This window comes from Struthio camelus, chromosome 3 (assembly GCF_040807025.1).
Source record: "Struthio camelus isolate bStrCam1 chromosome 3, bStrCam1.hap1, whole genome shotgun sequence".
NCBI lineage: Eukaryota > Metazoa > Chordata > Aves > Struthioniformes > Struthionidae > Struthio > Struthio camelus.
Window position 1 is genome coordinate 74,799,621 of NC_090944.1, and position 23,958 is coordinate 74,823,578.

At 39.3% G+C, this 23,958-nt stretch overlaps 1 protein-coding gene across 5 annotated transcripts in view; it reads left to right on the plus strand.

Annotated features, from left to right (window-relative positions):
- ARFGEF3 (ARFGEF family member 3) overlaps positions 1-23,175 on the plus strand; it is a 98,618-nt gene extending 75,443 nt beyond the window's left edge. For all 5 annotated transcript variants that reach the window (XM_068938468.1, XM_068938470.1, XM_068938469.1 and 2 more), the window contains 12 exons: positions 165-309; positions 1,432-1,554; positions 3,663-3,766; positions 5,646-5,790; positions 8,283-8,411; positions 8,958-9,134; positions 9,724-9,838; positions 10,473-10,575; positions 11,196-11,327; positions 13,017-13,147; positions 16,838-18,068; positions 18,750-23,175. In XM_068938468.1, the coding sequence (XP_068794569.1) occupies positions 165-309; positions 1,432-1,554; positions 3,663-3,766; positions 5,646-5,790; positions 8,283-8,411; positions 8,958-9,134; positions 9,724-9,838; positions 10,473-10,575; positions 11,196-11,327; positions 13,017-13,147; positions 16,838-18,068; positions 18,750-18,941 (2,727 nt within the window). In that variant the 3' untranslated portion in view covers positions 18,942-23,175. The remainder of the gene's footprint in view (positions 1-164; positions 310-1,431; positions 1,555-3,662; positions 3,767-5,645; positions 5,791-8,282; positions 8,412-8,957; positions 9,135-9,723; positions 9,839-10,472; positions 10,576-11,195; positions 11,328-13,016; positions 13,148-16,837; positions 18,069-18,749) is intronic.
- The last annotated feature ends 783 nt before the right edge of the window (positions 23,176-23,958 follow it).

Here is a 23,958-nt window from a genome sequence, read left to right on the forward strand (position 1 = left end):
TTAGCTATGTAAAAACAAATTAATTTAGATTTTAAAACTCTGAATAGAACAGATTGAAATCTAGAAATGTGTTCAGAGCCATTCTCATTCCTTCTGTGCTCCAGCTAAGTGTGAGTTCTGATTTTGGGGGTTTGTTTTTTTAAGCTCTCCTATACTGTCTGCAGGTGGTCACCTCTATAGGAGAGTTGGTAGAAATGTGTTCTACTCAGATCCAGTCCGGATGGAGACCCCTGTTCAGTGCCCTGGAAACAGTGCACAGCAGCAGCAAGTCAGAGGTTAAAGAGTACCTTGTGGGAGAATACTCCATGGGTAAGGACTTACTGCACTGTCTGATTCATATGTGCGTTTGTTTCCTTGTCTCATTTCTTGGGAACATAATAAATAATACATTTTAAATACCCTACATGAACAGATGCTCTCAAGCAGTACAACTCACAATATTGCAGTGGCACTGCAATATTCTAGGACTGTACCAAAGTATCTAGTTTATTGGTTGGGGTTGGGGGGAAGCAGAGGTAATGTTCTGACATTTTGTCCTCTAGATCCTGGCAGATGAGTAGAATGAGACAGAAATGCTTCAGACTTATTTGAGTATTTTTGAGCAAAACAGCAGTGCTGAAGCGCTGGAGTTGGCTGGGCTGCTTGAGAAAACAAAGCATGCTGCATATGGCTGCCGTTTCTAATATGGACTATCCTGTATATTTTCTCATTATGTGAAATGGATTGCTCTTACATATTAATGTGAGTTAGTGTGATAGTCCAGGCAAGTGCTTGTCCAGGCCCTTAGTCATGAGGAGCCAAATTGCTATTGCTCCTACAAATTGTGTTTGCCATATGAACAGTTCTGCATCTCCCCCAGACAGAGATGGTTGTTTGTGTGGTTGTTCATTTGCGCCATTCAAATGTATTTTTTAAATGTTTGAAGTCATATATGAGAGATATGGTTTGCCTCCTAAAAGTTTGTCTATCAATCAGATCTGTTATGATGGGTGGCAAAATTCAAATGTATACAGCTTTTAAAGACTGATAATCTACTTAGGAAAAATAAGGCTATTTTGCCACTGCATTAGAAGAGTCAGGGTTTTCCATAAGGCTGCTGTCATCTTGACAGTTATCAAGAACTAAACCAGAAACCTTACCAGAGGTATTATAGCTACTGACCTGAGATCAAGAGCCCAAGCCTGCTGTTACCATTTGGGTGGTGGAAAGCTGATGCTTTGCATAGATGAGGCAAAGAAGGCAGTCTGTAATACATACTTCCTATGAAGGAGTACATTAGTTCCTTCAGGAGCAAGGGGAAAGAGCGTATTAGGCTTTGCTGCTAAGATCATTAGAACATTTCTGTCTCTCTTTGCCCAGAATTATTGAGAAACTGTGGGGAAACCCGCATTTGCCAGGAACAGAGAAAAATGCACCTTGTTATTTCCACAGGGAAACGCCAGGCTCCAGTGTTTGATGTCTTTGAAGCATTTCTAAATACAGACAGCATCCAGGTCTTTGCCAATGCTGCCACCAGTTACATTATGTGCCTTATGAAGTTTGTCAAAGGACTGGGTGAATATTTTTATTTTTCCTTTTATTCTATTAAGCCATGGTGCGTCAAACTTGATTCTGCAGAAGAAAAGAATCCTGCTACATAATACAGAGGATGGTAGGGAGGAGAGACTGTGAAGACATTGAGCCCAGAATGCTTTAAAAAAACCAAGATCAAGGGATTATTTCAGAAACATTTCTAATGCTATCAAGTTTTCAAGTTGCCATATCAGCAAAGATTCATCTCATTGTTAAACATCTACTTCATTTGGTCTTATTTGCACCAGAACTTGATTATATTCATTTTAAAAAACCAAAAAAACACTGCAGAATGTTGCAAAAATGGTCCAGAGTTGTGCAGTAGTGGCATGAATTGTCTGCAGCAGAACAGAGACTGTTTTGCATTGGGTGATCAAAGCCACATGGCTTCTTCCTGCTCTTACCCACTTCAGCAGCAGTAGTGATTGGTGCAGGCAGTTCTAAAATTCTGCTGAACCTTCAGTGAGATCATGAGCATCGCAGCTAACAACAGTCTGTCCCTACGATTAATCTTTCCATTGTGTTACTGAGCACAGCAGAGACCGGGAGTGTCAAGTCAAGGTGACCCTGCAAAGGAATTGTGGTGCTTCACCAAACTTCAGAGCAAAGGCGAATGCTGTTGAGTCGTTCTGCCCTGTGTTCACATTCCCTTGCTTGCCTTGATCATTAGAATTTGACATTCTTTCCTAAGCCGTGGTAATGATTTTCTCCTTATGTAAATTGCAAAATTTCTAATGGGCAGTAAAATGAGACTTTTCTTCTTGTGTATATATTATTACAACTTAGGCTGAAGATCCACAGAGGTATTTAGATTTGCAAGCAAGTCCCTTTGATTTAAATGAAGTACCTAACTGCAGTGGGATTTGATCGTTATTATTAATCCTGTCCCATTACATTATTTCACCATTAATTTCAACAGGGGCAGAATTCAACCTATGATGACAGACCAGAATTGTAATTATTACTACTTTATGAAAGAAATAAAATTGCATCTCCAGAACCAGTAGAGGGAACTCCTGTCCCTTCACAGGACTTAAAAGCCAGTCTTATACTTGTTTAGGTTTCTTATTTTCATGAGATAAGTCTGTCCCCTTTGTGGTGACAGGTCCTACAGCAAGGACTTTTTTATATTAAAGGTATTAGGACTGTGGGACTTTGTACTGAAACAGCAAATATACTACTATTTACATGCTTTTTAAGGAAAAACAAAAGAATTCAAACTTTAGTGGCTGATTTGGCCAATATAGAAGACTATAAAATACATTATGGAGGGAATAATTAAGGGCATGGAAAATGCAAAGAACTTGAGTGAAAGAAGAATAGAGTGGGATTTAATAGAAGTAGATCATATTAATCTTGTGTTTCTCATGAGAGGAGTAGATTATTGAGGCAGTAAAATCTTAATGCAGGCAGACATTTAGTAAAGCCTCAGATTTGGCACTAAATGGAAAGTACGTGGTTAAAAATGGATAAATGGGTATGAGCCAAGAATTCTGGGTTGGGCAAAACATTGGCTGAGAGGGGGAGGAAAGCATATTGTGCTGAAGGGGAAAATACCAGAGTGAATGAAGTTATCCAGGGAGGAGCTCTGCAACGGGGGGTCTTGGAACTGATCTGCTTATTTAATATGCTTATTGAAGTTGACCTAAAAGGAAGTAGGGGTTTGCTTATGCCACAGGGTTAGTAGTACCTGTGGTACTGAGGCACTACAGCCTGAGGATATATCTTACAGTTGAAACTGCGTGACCCTTGAAATGGATCCTCCAAGGCTGCATTAAAAACAGTGAAAGGAAATTTTGCAGTGCAAAGTACGAAGTCATATATCTAAAGAGTAAAAGGAAGAACTACTAGAATAAATTTCCAGGGGAGTGGAGTGCAAATGAGTAGAAAAGCCGGGGTATAAACTGCGATCGATATTAATGTATTGTTTGTATGAGCATCATCTAGTTACCATCTACTAAGATCAGACAAAGGATGTTTTCTTGTGTCTCTATTCATATATTAGGACACAACTGAATGAAAAAGAGCTATTAATGCTGTGTTTTTTTCTTTTCTTCTGTCCCTCCTGATGCTGCCGTTCCCATCCCCAGGGGAAGTAGATTGTAAGGAGATGGGTGACTGTGTGCCAGGATCAGGATCCACATCTACAGACTTGTGCCTTCCCGCGCTTGATTACCTCAGGAGATGTTCTCAGGTAGGCTGAATGATATCATACAGGTACTAAAGTGGCTAGGGAAACAGTACTGACCTTCAGGCTTTGCATCGATGATTAGATAGTTTGCATGAACACAGCAAATGTGCAGTAAGCCTGATGGTAATATCCTGCACTGCCAGATGGAGAGTGGCAGTCTGAGGGAATATCATACTCTCCAGGCAAGCTAAAAGTAGGAAAACTCGGGAGATAAAAGCACTCAGACTTGAGGTGCATGTTGGAAAAGCAGACCATAAGCAATGTGAACATTCAAAACATGGTACTAGCAGATTCAGAGTTAAATTAATTCTTACTTAAACAGTTTCTGTAAGCAGTGATGGGAATTCTGGAAGTAAAGGAGAAAAGGGTCTGAGAATTCTCATTTAAGGAGAGCAATGGGTTACACCCTCTGAAACACAACAGCAGCTTATCTGTACCACAAAAATATATCTGAAGCCCAGGGCAAATCTCTTAAGAATTAGAATGCCTGCATGTTTCCTGTAATCTCCGTGCTTGCAGCACAGATTACTATCCAGGGTTATTAGGACATTTTTTGTCTGACTTATATTATAATGTTTTTTGTATTTCTCTAGTACCTGCAGGTCCTTGTGTTGGATCCAGGCCATGTTTTTTTCTAGGTACTGTACAAATGCATAACAAAGGATGCTCCCATAGCAGAAAAGACTTACTATCTAAAACAGAGACAACAGGTGGATTTGGTACACATACTGGGAAAGAAGGAAAGAATAAGGCAGTATCACTCAGCAAAACAAACAGAAGACATAACACACTGTACTTGTTACCCTCATTCACCTTAAAGCATTTAGTGAATATGCAGTGTGTATTCTACGTATACATTATGTGTATTACATTACCCTTCCTCATTCTTACAAACCCAGTGGAAGAGAACATGTTCTTTTTAGAAGAAGCCATTTTTATCTTTTTATATGTTTTAATTTATCTGTAAAAGAAGAAAAGGGATGACTTAAAAAGAAATCTTATCTGTATATTGCAAATACATGGTTTACTTTAAAAAGGCCTGCCTAAGAAATAAAGTACAGAGCTCATCTCCATTTGTAGCTTGAAATTTAGGCTGTAATTCTGCTGTGCTCAAAACATTATACATATTGCTATATAAATTATTTCATTCACTCTGGAGGATTTAAATGCAGGGTAAAGCACTTCTTAGGGTAAGCATGGTGAAATTAAGCTTCTAGATTACACCTTGTCCTCATCAGTGATACACAAGGTGTTGGGGGAAAAAAAACCTTCTGGAGGTACTCTTCACAAAGTTTAAAATATTGTTGTAGAGGGGTAGATATTACAGGATACAAAGGAGGTACTGAAAATATGTGACATATTACATAGCCCCTAGTAAATCTAGTGTTAGAAAACTGACTCGAATGTCAGGGTAGAAGACAATAACCAGCTAACCGCTTACAAACCCTTCTGAACTGGCTAGATACTAATTCATTAAGGCATTAGAAGGGTAGCATCCCAGCTTATCAAACATGCAAGGCATTAACCCCAGCTGTAGCGTAATTCTGCGAAGTTTGTGCTCATTGTCTACTGGACAACATAGTAAAGCTCTGAAATAGACCTATATGAGTCCTTTTATCAGTATTTACTTAGTCCTTCAGAGCTCCAACATATTCTGTATACAGAACTTCTTAACTCACAGGTGCTATCAGTAAGTAGTAGCATTTGTCTTTCCCAAATGACAGAGGGACCACCACTCCTTTCCCAAGAATCTATTATTTATGAGGATCATAATACTGCTTTCATAGCTTTTATTTTAATTTTGTTTTATTTTACAGATCTATGTGTAGGATGTTATGTCCTTTGCACACTTTCTCCATGTTTTTTTTTCTCTTTTTTTCAGTTGCTAGCCAAAATCTATAAAATGCCCTTGAAACCCATCTTCCTCAGTGGCCGGCTGGCTAACTTGCCCCGAAGAGTACAGGAACAATCAGCCAGCAGTGAGGATGGTATTGAGTGCATCCTTTCTGAATTTGATGACGACACTGGTAAGTGCACTGAAAGCAGTAACTACATCACATGTAACTACATGCGATGACACAAAGGAATTAATCAATTGCTTCTTCCACAAGTCACTGTAAATTTTGACAATTACTGAAAGCAAACAAAGAAAGGAAAAACTTGTTATAGTTTTTTTGTCTCTCTATTGTCTATAAATATACACAGCTTGGAAGCTAGGTATAGTAAGGTGTTTCCTGTCTCAGCAGCAGTTACAGTGTTTGCAGCCTAACTTTAAATAAACCAGTTAGCAGCATATGACCATGTGTGTTCAGGTTGTTTCGCCTCCTTTATGTTAAAAGATGCAGCTTATATATGAGAAAAATACAGTCCCTCTCTTGGGAAAAAAAAATAATATTTTAATTATCTTGACCTTCATAATATGTACAGCATACATTTCTAAGAGTTAGCACAAAGATACTTTTTGGACCATGGCAGCATTAAAGGAGTGAAAAACTTTTAAGTTTGTTATGGGGCAGGCCTGCATTTAACAGAAAACAGTGTTGAGTTGTCCTGTGGTTTATTGGGATAAATGGTGGTGTATTTCCAAAGTCTCAAAAGCACTACGACCTCCAGAAAAGCAAGCAGCACTTATCTCCTAATTATTTGTGTGGCATATACAGTTTGTGGATTAAAGAGACCTTTGATGGACCCGAGAACTAGCTCTGCATGGAGCTAAGCAGTGCAGGGATGCAGACTTACTGCTTCTTGACCATGATGGCTCTTGAAAGCAGCACAGTCGCTTTTGAATAGCATCTGAACTATTGAGCTGTTTAGACCCAGCTGCCTCTTTGGAGCACCAGCATCAGCCATACAGAAACCATGGTTCTTGATACCTCTTTTCATCCAGGCTTTTCCGTCACCTGGATTTTCCTGCTACCCCAGATAAGGGCTCTCTGAAAAAAGCAAAATACAGGTCCTAGGACCTTCACGTTTATTCTACTCTGTCTGGGCTTGAGAACACCATTTTGATATGAAGACTTTGCATTTTGATTTCAAAAGGATCCTACATGATATGCAGAGTTGAAAGGTTTTATCTACTTACAGCTTCTGAAGTGATATACCTGCCACCACTTCCTACAGGCTACAGGAAATGAAGTTACTGTCACTATCAAACATTCCAGTAGTAAACTACCTTAGGCTTATTAAAATCTAACCATCTAGCCTTGTACTACACCACAATTTAAGATAAGCTGTATCTTTTCAGCTGTATGTTATATAACCCCCCCACACACACACAGATGTTTATACATACACATAGATGTATGTCACAGTATGTTTACATGTTAGACATGTAACCTTGGTCTTCTTCAGATTGCCACATTTCCTCTCAGCCTATTTTAGGACTAACCAGTTTCACAAAATTTAAAACAAATTTTGACTTTCTCCTTTTTATATTTTCTTTTGTTTTTTTGTTTTTCTCTCTCTGGAAATTTTAGGATGTTCACCTGGCATGTGGGAGACCCAAGTCACTTGAACTGTCTGCTTTGAGTTAGGCTTGGCAGAGAAAATGAGCTTATTAGTGAACTGAAGTAAAATCCTTTTTAGGCTAATAAACCCATAGCCTTTTAACGAGACTTATCTCAAGAACATCACTACATGTTGCAGGAGTACTGCGACTTTAATATGCAAGATTGTTCTAATCATTGATAGTATCATGGGAAACTAGCAAGTACTGAGTGATCTGTAAAAAATCAAATGGCTGCAGTTCCTAATTATTTTCAAAATTGTAATGAAAACTAGCTGTATCTCATAATCTTTTAGGGGTTTTCTAATGTATTCATAAATTCTCAGTACCACATTTATGCAAATTGCTGTTCTCATAATTGTTCATCCCTGCCAGTATCCATGTTTAACACTCTTCTGTCTGTTACCTCTTACAAATCTAAAGATGACATGAGTGGCAGCCTGGTGATACCTTGTGAGGCGTTAATACTGTTCGGTTCTAAGTACTGAATATAGCCAGTTGAATTATGGCTAGTCACCTGTCTAAGAGCATGACCGAAGCAGGTACAAACCATTCTGGGCAAAATTTGCAATACTAGTGAGATGCAGAATGTGCCCATTACAAAAAAAAAAAAGAGAGAGAGAGAGAGAGAGAGCGCGCGAGCGAGTGAGCGAGCACGCAAGCAAGGTTGAAAAGACTGGACTAATGTGACTGGAAAACTGGGAAAGAGAAAAGAGACCACAACAAAGTGTGTCCACAACAAGGTGTGTGTGGAGGGAAAGGATGGGACAAAATATGAAACTCAAGGGAGAGAAAAGGAAAAATTAATAATGCTTTCCACCGTTGCTTTCAAAAATTAATATTGCTTTCCACCATTACACAGCAACAATGAATGAGGATGAATTAAGTTCAAGAACCCATGGTCTCCAATCTATTAATTTCTTAGCCTCATTCATTTTCTGAGGGCAAATTCCTCCTGTGGTCAATGCAGTGTTCTCACTTGTGCCTTTTTAATCTTTGTTTCCTTCCTTGTAGGCCTTATCAATGTCTGGATTATTCTGCTGGAAGAATTAACAACTGCCATATCCAACTGTCCCCGCCAGCACCAGCCTCCCACTCTGGATCTGCTCTTTGAATTGCTGAGGGACGTTGCCAAGACACCTGGTAATGAAAGGACTTGATAAAATGTGAGCTAGCAGAGCCCTGACTGACCCTCTTAGAATCAGAAAACATTTCTGTAAACTGCATTACCCATGCTGGAGCTGCATAGAGACATCATCAAATAGAAACAGATCCTCTTGGAGCGTACGGTGTGGTTAGCTAGCCCATTTTTTTATGTTGACGAAAGACAGCTTGTATGTTGGAGTCCTACAGGCACAAACAAAGAAGTGCAGTACTCTTGTCAGTGCCCTAGCCACAGAAAATATTTGTGTGGTATCCAGGAAATCCTAAAAGAAAGTGCTATTGTCCTGTAGTCCCTGTGGAAAACACAGCAGGTAAACAGTTAGGTAAATGTTCATATACTAGCTCATGATCAAGTAAATCCAAAACTGCTCCTCCTCTCTCATCCTGCAGGAAGAGTCCCAAAACCTGGTTTCTTTAGCATCACATAACCCCTGGACTCAAGCCTTGAACAACTTATCAAATTTACTTTGCATGTAGGCTATATAGGCAAAGATATACAACCATCATTGTGATTTTTTTTTTAAGGCCCAGGATTTGGCATTTATGCAGTTGTACATCTTCTTCTTCCTACGATGTCCCTTTGGCTCCATCGCAGTCATGGTGACCATTCTTACTGGGATGTGGCATCTGCTAATTTCAAGCATGCCATTGGCCTTTCCTGTGAACTAGTAGTGGAGCACATTCAAAGTTTCATACACTCAGGTATGTCATGTCACTATCACTTCTAATGACAGTCATCGGTGGCATGTTACTGAATAGCTACTTGGGGAGATGATTTCTTTGCTTTTTGGTTGCTTAAGCATTAGAAGAGGACGCTTGAGAATTTTCATTTGGTGCGCTTTTTTTATCAGGTTTAGAGGGGTTTAGAATCATGAAAAAATGTAACTTGGAAAGGACCTGTGGGTGTTTTTTAGTCCATTCTCCTGTTCAGAGCAGAGCTGTCTTCGAAATTAAATCATTACAGTTTATATTACTTTTTATTTATATTATACTTTCCAAAAGAAAGTTGGTAGGACTTTTGATGATAAAGAAAGAACTAGAGTAGTCAGAAACAGGAACAGGAACTAACAGAATTTCTCCAGTATCGTTTAAGCACAAACATTTTATAATGTTAACCTCAAAAGGACTGGTCTCATTTCAGTTTGATGTAGTGAACCATAGCAATCGCTGCATAAAAACAGTTGTTTTAGCAAAGTCTCTGAATAGCAATAAGTGTAAGCAAGAATGTTTGTCTCTAAATAATAATACAAAGACAATGATGTTAAAACCAGTCCTTGTCTTTTCTTTATAGATATTGGTTATGAAAATATGATCAATACTATGCTAAAGGATCTTTTCAAGTTGCTGGTGGCCTGTGTAGCAGAACCCACAGAAATAATTTCCAGAGTTGGCTGCTCTTGTATCAGGTAACAGTCTCTTTATTCTGTTAGCATATTCAAAGAAGATGTCTTTACGTCTAAAATCTTTGAAGAACTTGTAGACCGATTAAGTTGTCTAACATCTCGGAAGTCTGCAATATATCTGCCTCTTGTTATTTGAATGCTGAATTTTAGACCCAGCCTTTTCTCGCTGTTTTCTGTCAGCCTCAGAGCCTGTAATTTTAGGAACTCCTGTGTGTATCATTCCCATAAAAAACACTTGTACATTACCTGTATACATTTAGTCAATAATTAATCCTTAGGAAAAATAAGCAATAGGCATTCTGTTGGAATTCATGGGTGTTTAGTTGTAATTAATCCTTTTCACAGTCTTCAGATTGCTATTATAGTCACAATCAAAATAAGTACTGCCATATACTTCCACAATGTTTGGTTCTTTTCCTGGACAGATGACACTTCAAGAGAGAAATAAAAAAAAAAATCTTTCAAAACATACAGTGTAACTTACAAAAAAAGGGCTCAGGGTATCAACTGGCAAGTCTGAGGATATAGGAGATAACTACTGAGTTGCCGCCTCTTCTGTTTTCAGCCTTCTCCCATTACAAATAAGAACTGTCTGGCACTTGAATGTGGTAATGTTTTCCTGTATCCTTGCTTGCAGGTATGTGTTAGTGACAGCAGGACCTGTTTTTACCGAAGAGATGTGGAGGCTTGCATGTTGTGCCTTGCAGGATGCGTTCTCTGCCACTCTAGAGCCAGTAAAGGTAAATTGCCTTTCTGCTGAGATTCAGAATGTAATTGCACTAATTAGACTTTTTTTTTCTTTTTAAGACAAGCTTTGGGGTACACAGCCAGGAAAAGGACCCTAAGGAATATGTGGTAGTTTTTATCATTTTGTCAATTCACTTACAATGAAAGGTGTTGCATCCACAACGGAGACTGAAATCTGTTTTTCTAAACATGTAAAGACAACACTAGTCATTAACAGTCCAGACTTTTTCAAGTTGCCCTTCAGCATGAACTCAGGAGTGTTAAGTAGGTAAAAACTTACCTTTTGATCCACTTCTTCCTCTGGATTGACTAAACCTAAACAGAAGACCAACAGTTGCTTACTTGATCCTGTTGCTGCATATTCTATATAGATTATTTCCCAGCTCTTCTCATATCTTTCTCATAACAAAAAAATCCTGTTAACTCATCACAGGCCAGACTTTATAAGAAGTTGTAATGCATTTGCATCAAATGCTAAATAGCAGGAGGCTGGCTGATGATAACGGGACAGATGACTCTGATTTTTGTAATATATGTGAACAGGATGGACAACTCTACAGTTGCTGACTTAATTTAACGCACAGTGAAAGTCTGATGTTGTGTCTCTCTATAGAACCTGTTGGGCTATTTCCACAGTGGTTCTGAAAGCTTTAGTGGAGATGCCTGTGAAGTGAAGGTGGCAGCCCCCTCCCTGTCGCCAAGTGCTGAAGCTGAATACTGGAGAATCAGAGCCATGGCACAGCAGGTACTGACTGCTTTACAGGGAAGGCCAGAGTAGCTTCCTTCCTTGTTAGTACTGTGTACAAGGAGCTAAACAAACCTGAGGCTTCTACCCATGAAAGTTCTTGGGAATAACAAATAATGGGCCTGAAGGAAGTGTCCTTCCACAGCAACAGTTACTGGCAGCTAAGAAAACTGCTCCCTTGCTGCTTCCCCATGGAGGCCTTAATATAAAATAGCACTTCCTGATTGATGTTTTTTGTACCTTGCTCTCTGGCTGACACTTAAGGCAACACCTGTACCTCTTGCCTGCAGCGTTCCTCACAAACTGTGCAAAATCTAAGCACACTTCCTCATCACCAGACTAACGGTTTTTTGTCTAATGGTAGTAGTAAGAAGTAGTAGTAAACTAGAAAAATCCTTAAGAGTGTCACCCTGTAAAGGAGGAATTAGGCCTGACTGTGGGAGGGGGAAAGATGAATATGTTACCTGATCAGACGGATTATAAGCCCATTGGATAATAATAATAGCTTAGAAAGAAATAGGCAGTCCTAGCATACATCAGCAAAGATGTTTCTGATAGGGCAAGGGACATATTAGTGTCACTGTGAGTCCTCATGTAGAATATCATACGTTTCTGATTACTCTGTTCAAGAAAGATAAATTCAAAGGGCAAAATAATGCACTAGAACAGAGACTGCTATGAAACTAGAAAGACTAGGTTTGCTCAACCTATCAAAGCAGGGTTTGAGGGGAAATGCAGTTTTCTATAAATACCTGGGTATAGATGACAGAGAAGGAAAAGAGTTACTGAGAACCGGAGGATAATCTTGACATTGAACAAATGATATACAACTGACCACTAACTCCTAATCAGCAAAGCAAGCCCTGAGATGACCTTCTCAGGGTACTTTTTACACTGTATTATTAACTAACTGCAGTGGAGGCTGGTCAGCTTATGAAAGTGGTTATATAAAACAAGTTCCTTGAAATGCAGTAAGTCTGATGACCTGCAGCATACCTTAAAACTATGAATACTATGGGACAGTTTCAGCACGGGAAAGTGGCTGGATTAAAAGAGCCAGTAGATGCTTGGTGTCAGTTTCTGACTTGATTAATTGTACCCTGATGCTGCTTAGAAATCCCAGAGATTCAAACAGGATTTGTGAACACCTCAGTGGAATCCTTCTCAGTGGGGATTTAACACAACTACTAAGTTAGAAAACAAAGCCATAGCAACTGAGAGTTGTTTCCCCGTGTGCCTCTCAAATAATTGCAAGTTAGGTATCTGCTGTCTCTTCATGGCTGAAAATAATCATCCTTCCAACAACCAACCTTTCTAGGTAGAACACGCTAACTATGCAAACAGCTCCTTGTCTTCACTATACATGATATTTTCAGGTAGTAGCATAAGGTCAGTAGAAAGCTTGTTTTGACATTTGGTATGATGCCTTATGCAAGTTCAAAGAAAGAGATGTCTGTCCTTCCCCCTGTGCTCCATTGGGTATCTGGAAGTAGTCCAGAGCGCTGAGGCTGTTTACCAAAGCAGCATGCTCCCAGGAAGGTTTGCCTGGGGATACCATTAATTCCCTCTGGCACTGTAAAATAAGCCATCCTAACAGGAGATCTTCCACAGACATTCTGTTGTCAGCCCCTGCTTAGGACTCGGTGCAAGCGCTAACCTGATTGTTCTCTCGGCTGTGATGTTTTCCAGGTCTTCATGTTGGAAACCCAGTGCTCCCCAAAGACTCCTAACAACAAGGAAGGGTTTGAACATGCCCAGTCTTGTGTGCTTATCATTGACCTGCCACCAGATAAGAAACCAAACGGACATACCCAGAGAAGGTAAAGTATCTTCCTAGGAAAATACTGTGTAGTTAAAAGCAAGATAAAAACTGTTAGGCTGGCAGAAATGTGAACAGAGCATGGCAAACCATGCCTCTCCACAGGTTTCATCATAAAAGTGAGATGTACAGATCAAATAAAAATTAAGTTTTGTGACATAGGAGACATCAGTTTGCCTGTCCTCTGCAGCCCAGATGTTCCCATGATCATACATGGGTGAACAGGCATGTTGAAAAGCTATTCCAGTTACAGATAGACCATTTCTACAGATTGTTATCTGTGTCATGGTCCATAATGTGACCATTAGAAAGCTAAATAAGGAAAACTCTTCTAATAGATAGTAAAGTTTGGTAGGTTACAAATACCTGAAGGGATACATAGGGTCACACAAAGCCATTTTTCATAGGAAATATCAGGAAAATCTTTCCAGATACTTTTTAAGAAGTACAGTAGAAATATCAGTTTAAAGAAAGCTTTAGAAGTACTGTTATGTTTGGAATGATATCTGGCAAGTGAAATAATGTCTTCTTCAGTAATGGTGTTTTAAATTTAGTATTATTAAGAAGGTGGGAAAAGTAAAAAGGTAAACTGGGGCAGTTGTTTAAATTGAAGAGGCCACATTCAAAGCTACAAAATTGTCAAGATACTGATCTAGAGAACTGTCTTTTTGCTTGATATTTTTTTATTTTTATAGAAATCCTTCTCTATGTTATCACCTCAGAAGCCCATGTGTTTGCAAGACACTTAGTCTGATCCTGTCAAAAGATATTTATTTTTGCTTACACTTAGTTGTCTGACCAAATGCTGTAACATGAACAGAGCCAAGAAGTGGAGTTTTGCATTCAGGGCTTGTTTTTGTATTGCAAGATATGTAATACAGGGCATGAAATGGTCCTTAATTAGATACCAAACGTGCAGCTGTATCACTTTAGGTCTCCTAATTCAAAGCTAAACTATTGCATGCAAGAAGGAGCCAGAGTTTGGTGGTCCTTTTTGGATGGACAGGAAGAAAAAGCATGCAAGAAGTCTCACTTATTAAACAGCTGTGCAGAAGTTTCCCCCAAGAGCAGGTGCTCTGTTGTCTTGCCTTCAGAGAACAGGCTCCTGAATAGGGGCTAGGAAAGGCTGGGATCCCACTGTCACCCTTTCCTTCTTGGTGGGAAAAAAACCTGCTCTGTCCTAAAGGTTCACAGATCTCCTTCTTTGTTATAATGAACTCCAAGCAAAAAACTAGAGCACTGCCTTCCATGGCACATATGCCATGAAGTCAAACAGGCTGCATTTAGAAAGGTAGCATGGGCCATGTTTTTCTTTAAACAAATAAATAAAGCATGCTTGCAATTAATACAAACTCTGAATGCTCTCACAGTGCTGTTCATGCTCTTTATCTAAAAAACTAAAAAAATGTACTTGCTGATAGGGAAATGCTTCCCCAGCAACATTCATTTTTCACCAAAACAAGGCTCAAAATTTGACTGTGCGACTGTTTTTAATATTATTTGCTACATTAGTGCAGCACTGCATGCCAGGCTTGCCTGCTAATAACTGTAGCCTTTCATGGCTTTGCTTTAACATTAGTGGGGTTTCACTTTTCCCTTTTTGCTTTTGTTTCCTTAATGCTGCATCGTTTCACAGGAAGCTGGGGTAAGGGAGCTTTTCTTCTTCCTACAACATAATCATATTTTCAGTTCCAAACTACAGGCAAAATAAGAGAATACTATCCTTAACCAGCACTAGCATCATGCATTTTCACCTATAGTTCCTTGCTAGTTTCTTTTGGAATTGAGCAGTACTTTAAACTGTTTTTGAAAATTGCCTTTATGGCTATTACAAGGAAAGCAGATCTCCCTCATTGTGATCTTGCTTTTGGAACAGGATTAGTCTCTTAAAATCAATGCAAGCATTCATTTAACTTTATACATGCTCTTAAGTGCTTTTCTGAGTCAAGGCTTCTGATGATTTTTACATCAGAAAACTACTTCCACAGTAAAGAGCTCCAATGTATGTATTAATCATCAAATTTTTACCATTGTCAGCTAATAAGACTATTAAATTTTACTGATGTATCAGCACTGACAACTAGTGTCATGGTAGGTGAACTGGCATAGCTAAGTTCAGGTCTTCCCTTTTTTTTTTTTTTTTTTTAATCAGAACCATTTGTCTGGTTTTAGAAGTCAATTAGCATAAGGCAAAATTCTGAATCAAAAATGTTTTTTCTTCTGGATTTTTTTTTTTTAGTAAATATCAATGTTGCAGTCTTAAATGTGATTTTCAATAGAATTTTTCCCAAAAAAAAATCCAGGAAAAAAATTAGACGTTGTGTTTTGGCATTTTGAAAACACTTTCAAAAGTTGTTTAATAGACAATTTTTGCAACAAAAAAAGTGTACTACTGAACATCTCGTGTTCATGAAGGTTTATGTTGACTTAAACCTAAAACTTCAGTATTGCAAGCAAACTGAAAAGTCTCTTCCTCACGTGGTAGTAGTGCTAATTAAAATCTGTGACCCATCATAGTTCCCTAGAATCAAAACAAGTATTACTATGTGTGCCAGAGCATCTGCTCCACTTACCGCAACTGTAATTTTATGCAAACATTTTTTTTAAAATACCTTAAAATAAGTTTCACAGTTTGTAATTTTTAATCCATTAGATACCAGTGTCTTGCTTTAATAACAATCCTATCTACCCCTTCTTCCCAGCCTCCTTGCCTGTAAGTCGCTCAATATTACTTATTAGTGAATTGCCTTAAAACCTTGTCAGGGGGAATTTGACATTCCTGAGTTCCCTGCACAAATCAGAAGTCAATGAAATCTAGAACAATGTGCAGCACATCTCAACAGGAACGAGGCTAAGATCACCTAATATTACACGTGAGAAACAGTGTTAGGAATAAGTAATTCCACACTAGGAGCTCAGTTTTCAAGCTCAAGTCTTAAGAGCAAACAACGAAATATGCCTTCATCAAGACATTGGCTTCCTTGCATGCTCCACTGCATTGCTAGTGTTCTTTCTTGTACATAGGTTTTATTTGGTTAGTTCATTAGTGTTTTGTATTTTAGTTTTAAGAAATGCCACTGATGTTACTGGAAATGGAAACCAAGATGGTACACCAGCTTAGGCCTCAATTTATCATAGGAAAGTTAAGGTTTGCTGAAATGACAGTGGAGGAGTTTCAAGGATGTTTCAACACAGCCAAAGTTCAGCAACAACAAAAAAAAGAAAATATAGTCAGGGATCAATGGCAGAAGTGCTGCATAATTTGTGTGTTAAGAAATTTCTTAATTACAATAGTCTGAAATATTGAGAGTCCCTGTATCTGCCATGAAACGAAAGAGCATATTTAATCCCTCAGAGTGACATATCTGGAGAACAGGAATAGAATTATTATAGAACTTGGTTTTCATACCTGCTCTGCTCAAGTTCATTAGTCTGCTTGCTGTGGATGGTTATCTTTTCTTAATTCATAAAAGTGTCTTCCCACATAGGAAAGTATTTGAAGGAGTAGCCCAAGGACCATTGCAGACAACTTTATCTTCCACCACTTTTTTGAAATAGGACTGGGAAAATTGGGCCTTTCTTTTGCTATCTTTCATGTAAAATTCTAAAATACAAAGTATTCCTACACTTCTAATAAAATCACAACATAAAATTTTAATTTTTTTTTCCTTCCCATGCTTGCTTTATCAAGTATTCCTTTCAGGACAATAGTAGTAAGCTTGCTGTCCCACCAAGTATTGCTCCAGAATTTATATGACATCTTACTGGAAGAATTTGTGAAAGGCCCCTCTCACTTGGAGGAGAAAATGACAATACAAGTACCAGAAAACAAGTTGGCTGGTTTTCTCAGGTATATCTCCATGCAAAACTTGGCTGTCATCTTTGACTTACTGCTGGACTCATATCGAACAGCCAGAGAGTTTGACACCAGACCTGGGTTGAAGTGTTTGCTGAAAAAAGTGTCTGGCATTAGTGGAGCTGCCAACTTGTATCGTCAGTCAGCAATGAGCTTCAACATCTATTTCCATGCTTTGATTTGTGCAATCTTGACGAACCAGGAGAATATCACTGCAGAACAAGTGAAGAAGATCCTGTTTGAAGATGATGAGAGAAGCACAGACTCCTCACAGCAGTGTTCGTCAGAAGATGAAGATATTTTTGAAGAAACTGCCCAAGTCAGTCCCCCCCGAGGGAAGGAGAAGAGACAGTGGAGGGCTCGAATACCGTCTCTGAGTGTACAACCTGTCAGCAATGCAGACTGGGGTTGGCTAGTTAAGCGGCTTCATAAGCTCTGCATGGAACTGTGCAACAACTACATCCAGATGCATCTGGATCTAGAGAATAATGTAGAAGAGCCTCCAGTGTTCAAAGGCGACCCTTTCTTCGTTTTACCATCCTTTCACTCAGAAACCTCCTCCCCATCAACAGGAGGGCAGTCTGGGAAGGACACACCCTCTGAAGATGACAGGAGTCAAATGAGGGACCAGGTGGGAGACATCCTGACACCCAGAGGAGGGAGTGGAGAAATGCTGCTGCTACCCCCACCCTCAAGTCCTAAACCAGAGAAAAAAGAGCAAACCAGGAAAAAAGAATGGTGGGAGAGCGCTGGCAACAAGATCTACACCATAGCCACTGACAAAACCATCTCCAAGCTCATGACAGAATACAAGAAAAGAAAGCAGCAACAGGCCATGACGTCCTTCAGCAAAGAGGTCAAAGTGGAGAAGAAAGGGGAGGTCCTAGGCTCAAGAGGGCACGATTCACCCATACTCCAGCGGCCACAACATCTTATAGACCAGGGTCAAATGAGGCATTCCTTCAGTGCTGGCCCAGAGATCCTGAGACAAGAGAAGAGACCACGCTCGGGATCCACAGTCAGCTCCCTGAATATATCTATTCGAGATGCTGAGGCCCAGATACAGGTAGGCCACACTTGTACAATGGAAATAATAATAGTAATAATAATTAAAAAGATACTTGTAAATGTTTTCTCTATGTCTTTTATTAGAATGATTATAATCTCTTTGTTAAAACATTCCTGTCATGATCAAGAATGAATATTTCCAGAAGCTGGCACTGATAAAAGCCTTAAGTCTGTCTTATTAAGAAAACGGCCTTCAGGGAGGCATTATGAGGCACACGGTACAGCTTTCAAGAGTGCTTCTGTGACTGGAGCCAAAGCTGCATTTTTCTAAGAACTAACAACCTACAGTGACACTGACTGCTTACTGCTAAGGGCTCTATCCCAGTTAAGAGCTTTTCAAAACATGAGGGTGCTTATCACAATGCTCTTGTATTTAAGTAAGTTTTTTCTGTTAATGCTGTAGCAGAAATATTGGCTTCTGTTGCTAAACAGACTTGATACTTGAATGTCCAAGTGAAAAAATCAGTGAAAGCATTAAACTTTGAAATCTTTGTTCACTGTGGGATAAGCAATAGGCAGAGGAAGGTGAGCATGGCACTTGCAATACAAAGTCAAACAGTGACTTAAAAGTACTGAATGTGAACTAGAAAGATGCAGTGAGCATAAAATGAATATACCAGCATTACCCTGTACTGAGGCTGTAACAACAAGATGTCTTAATATTTTTATCTCTATTTAGGCATGGACCAACATGGTGCTGACAGTTCTCAACCAGATTCAGGCCCTGCCAGACCAAATGTTCACAGCCCTCCAGCCAGCAGTGTTCCCCTGCATCAGTCAGCTGACTTGCCATGTGACAGATATACGTGTCCGCCAGGCTGTGCGGGAATGGCTGGGAAGAGTGGGCCGGGTTTACGATATCATCATTTAAATTAGCTGTGCTCTGTTGCAAAGGGGAGAAGACCTCAAAGGTATACAGCAAAGAAGTATTTGAGGTTCGTCAATTGCCTAGTTGTTGGTGATAAATTATGAAACAATGAGCTTGTCAATGTATATCCTCTATCTACATGAGACTGTGTCTGTCACTCTCACTAGCACAGAAGGCAAAGCGGGAGTGTGTTCATGGGGCTCTGCAGTGGCCCCAGAACCCAGAAACTGCAGGTAAACAGGCTCATTCCTAAAGCCTTCATTTTGATTCAAATTTGTAATAGTGGGAGCCACCTTTTACTGCAGGTGAAGTTTCACATTGGCACTTAGCTGTGGATGCAACTGTCATCTGGATGTCAAACTTATGTAAAAGGCAGGAAAAAGGTGAGGCTATAGCAGAAATAAAAACGGTTACACTTGCTTAGGGTAAATTTTTTCCCTCAGAAATTAGCATGAGAGAGGAATAATCTTTATCCAAATAAAGATTATTGTAATCACTATATGCCTTGCTCACTAAAGTAAGTGGAAATTTATTTTGCTCTGAGAAGAGCCTTTGGAAGTCTGGTCACACACAGGGTGGCTAGTGAGCTGCTAATGAAATATCCCAGGTCTAAAACTGGTGAACCAAGCACAGGCTATTCACCCTTTTATTGCCCTTGTGGAGTATTGCTTGAAGAAAAATGGCACTATCCAGCTTTCCTCTATACAACACTACCCTGGCTGCCTGTTCAGCTATGCTTACATCTGCTATGCCGATCATCTTTCCATATGTATATAATTCCACCTGAGAGCAACAGAGAAGTTTTGTTTTGCTGTTCCCTGTGAAGCTGAGGGAAAGGCACATCAGCAAGGAAAGCTACAGCCAGGCCACATGCCTGTATCCAGCAGTCAACTAAATAGAATGAAAATTAAGTGTTCCAGTTCAGCCAACACTCCTGCTAAGCTGGCTTACGCTTTCACTGGAAACATGTACTTTTGCCCACATCGGGCTTCTGTAGCCAGGAGGCCCCTTATCACCTACACTAAACTTAGCCCATCACGCCACACTGAGCTGAATCAAGATGGAAACCAGTTGGAGAAGAAGGTATCTATCTTTCCTGTTTCTCTCAGAGTTCTGGCCTGCTGCTGTAAACAGAAGGGGACAGATTCTCATGTAGGCATATCCCCCTCTGTGCAGCACTTCAGTATGGGCTGCTGCAGTTTGCTGGTAGACACTCTACTTTTAAATATGAGGGGGAGAAGGGGAAGGCGTGACTAATATTGCCAAATATGTAGGGGGACACTAATCACACTAGATAGAGTAAAGGTTATTTTGCCACACCAATAATGTCACAGCCCCAGGGATATTCCATCTCATACTCCCATTCTAAACAATTTACTAATTGATTTTAATCTTAGGTGAGCCCTTGATGATGTTCTCCCAAAGCTTTTTAAAAATGTGCATGCCAACTAAATATACAGCTTCAGTTCCTGCTGCAAGGTATCCTCAGAAATAGTATCTCATTATATCAGGCTTGGACTTTGCACAACTAACTTTTTAGGATCTTAAACTGGAAAAAGGGAGAGTCAGTCCAAGAGGATCCCCTGAACAGCCATCACCTTAGTTGATGTGTCCACTAAGAAGCTGCCCAGTTTTCTGCCTCTTCCATCCACTCCCAACTCCTCATTTGCCAACTGCTAGACTAGTGCAGGGAATACTTTGTCTCATAACTTTCTGCAGTGTCAATCACACAGTTTCCTTGTCTTTCAAAACTTTCTATTCCAAATTGTTCCTTAAAAAAACAAAAACCACACAACTCTCTTTCTTACCACCTATTTTTGACTTTTTAAATGAGTAATTTAACAACTATAGCAATTACAGATTTTGCCTTGGGGAACAAGTGAGATTAGTCCTTGGTACCTGGGAGCGTGGTGGTGTAGTTTGATTTCTGTTGCTGTGTCTTTCTTGCTCATCTTTAGGCAGAGTAAAGGGATGGTTATATTTTTATTCTGAAAATTTTTATTGGGCATATATACAGAACTGTTTTTAAAGCAATAGATTAAGTAGGAGCAATAATAGAAATCAGAGTAACAAAACTGTAAGCAAAACACCCTACTCTGCTGGGTTTTTTTTTTTATTATGTATGTATTGATTAGGTTCAGATACTGGCTATGCTTAGCTAAAACTTAAATAATTCCCTGATTTACATTGCAGAAGTGAAAATTTATAATAGCATCAATAAAATCAGATTCTAGAAGAATGCCTAGGACCTGGGAAACACTATAGTTAGTTATGTATGCAGTTACAATACAAAAGTGCTACAGAATGAAAAGCTCTAGAAGAGACCATATCCAAAAGAAAGATATGCATGACATGCCCTAATGCCACTTGCTTAGCCAGCTGCTTCACTCAAAATGAATATTGTTTCATTTCCACTTTTTATGCCACAACTACCACTCTGGAATAGACGAGGAGTAAATCTGCTGACTTGTTCTTGCCCATATTTTAACTCCCTGCCCTCCAGATTATGCACTAAGTGGCCATTGACACCCTCAGTGCCTCTGTTCATTATTATTATCCCTCCTCCAGAGAACCATAAGAAGACATGAGTAACTGAGTAATTCCAGAAATCTCACGTAAAAGGAGAGGAAAAAGAGAAAAATGAATGTTTGACCTAGCACAGTTTAGTATGTGTTACTCTTCCTTTCCTTTATATGTAAAATGGGAAGCAGATGGGGCGGGCAGGCCATGGCTACCTCATGACTCATTAAGCTGACATGCAGAAATGTTTCTGATACACCTCTGAAATTAAAAAGACATGGACTTGGACACATTCTCAACCATTTTTGATAGTCTAACCATAGACATCAGAGAGCCCCAAACAGATAAATGCTGAATGAGTGAAGTCATCATCTCAGAGCTGTGCTATCTGTCTGTTTCATGCATACTTTGGGTTGCTTGGCTTAAGGCTGCCAAGGTGCTGTGCTCAGGTCTCACAAAGCATGTTTTTTCGCCCAAAGAAGGAGCCTACTCAGAATAGTCCCAGGAGAGGATGCCTGCGCCAAGCAGTCGAAAGCTTGCAGAAGGGATTCCCCAGCTCTGCACGCACCAGTCATGTCCATCTGCACCCGCACTACAGCTGCCCTTCTGCTTCCCACTTGCAAGGAGGGAGTACCTCAGACAGTAGCACAAAGTAGCCCTTGTCCTCACACGTGTAAGTAACCGTAACCATTCAAATCCTTACTTAAAGCCCCAGTATAACCTAATGCATGAGGTACCAGCAGCATATTAACAGCTCTACTGTTGAATCAAAAAATTTGAGTCTTGAAAAACATAGTCTTTGCAATGTAGGCGGAGCTTGCCCTGGCCCTTCTTTTCACTTTGGTTAATAGCTACAGTCTCTCTTTACTCGCACCTCTGTTTCTTTGTGTAACACACATTTCTATATGGGTTGGTTTTGTTTTTTTATGTAACTGGCCAGAAAACAGAGCGTTTCCTAATTTTGTCAGTTCCAGTTCTGCTGATTCTACGAGTCCTTCTAAATAACTTTAAGATGTTTTCTCCCTCTTATCTTCAGTGAAAGGGCCTGCTCCTGTGCTCTCATGTGTCACCTGTTCTCTTCTGTTGTTTAGGAACTATTTATAAATTGCACAGGTAGTGTTTTAAGTCAAAGATGGACTGGCACAGCATTCTTGGGCATTATTTATTAACTGGAATTTTGTTTGTGGAATTCTACCTTGTCAATTTTGAAATTTAGTCCTGTTGTTTAAACAGAGGAATTGGCATCCGTCTTTCTCTCGTCTGTCCTTTCTAGCTAGTGAAACAAATTTGAAATTGCAAATGCAGCTTTTTACTCTAACATTTCAGAATAGCTTGATTTGTAGGCCACTAGTGTTAGATACAGAAATCAAAACCCTCTGCTTTAGTAAGGCTACAAGGCAGCTAACCTGTTTATAAGAAGCCATGAAAGTATGTAATAAATCAAATGATCATTTTTTGACCTTTTTTTTATTACCAGCTGATTTTAAAATTAAAGAATACAACTTAAACATTAAAACTGGTAGTTATATAACTTCCTGTAATGTGATATGATAATTTAGACACTATGGCTATAAGCCCATCCAAACTAATAGTTCATTAACAGAAGCTGATTTATACAAGTGAAATCTGAAGAGATGTATTTCAGGTATTCCTAGTTATGGTAAACTGATATCAGAAATGCGTAAGTCCCCATTAAAGCCTAAAGTGCTACTGCCTTAAAAAAAAAAAAAAAAAAGAGCATGGCCATCAGGAATCAAACTCAGGTAACAGGCCTGCATTTCAGCTATGCTGTTCTTGGGTTATTTCACACTGCCTCCATCAGGCCACTAACAGTGGAGGGTCACTACACAAATAGATGCAACACGCTTTCTTTTTAAATATGCTTCTGGCAGCCACTGACAAAGAAAATTGCTATAGGCCAGAATCACATACGCTTACTCTTATGAAATAGCTCTATTCCATGACAATATTTAAAGCTTTAAAAAAAAAAGAGAGAGAGAGAGAGAGAGAGAGAGAGAGAGAGAGAAAAGCATACATATATGTATGCTTGTACAACACACATGAATGCATGGTATAGTGTAGTGCAATTATATGCAGATGTACGAAAAGATTGATCTGTTTTTATGTGGATTCCTATGGCTCCAATCACTATCATAGTCTGAGCACCCTACATGTTTACAGAGTGATATCTACATTAGTAATATGTTTATCATGCTCTCTTGAATATCTGTCATATCAGCAATACTTACTACGGTTCTTCTGGTAGCTTCACTGCAGTAGTCTTTTATGGGCATTCAGCAGACTTAGAATTAACACCACCATCTTTTGGTGAACATGTATAATTTTCTAACATATTAAGATACAGATACAGTACTCTTCCAGAGATAAACCCTCACTGTAGCGTAATCAACTTATTTCAATATACCAAAAAAATTATTAGGGAAAGATTTGCATGTGAAAATTTTTTCTTTGTAAAATGCCAAACACAGAGGACACATTT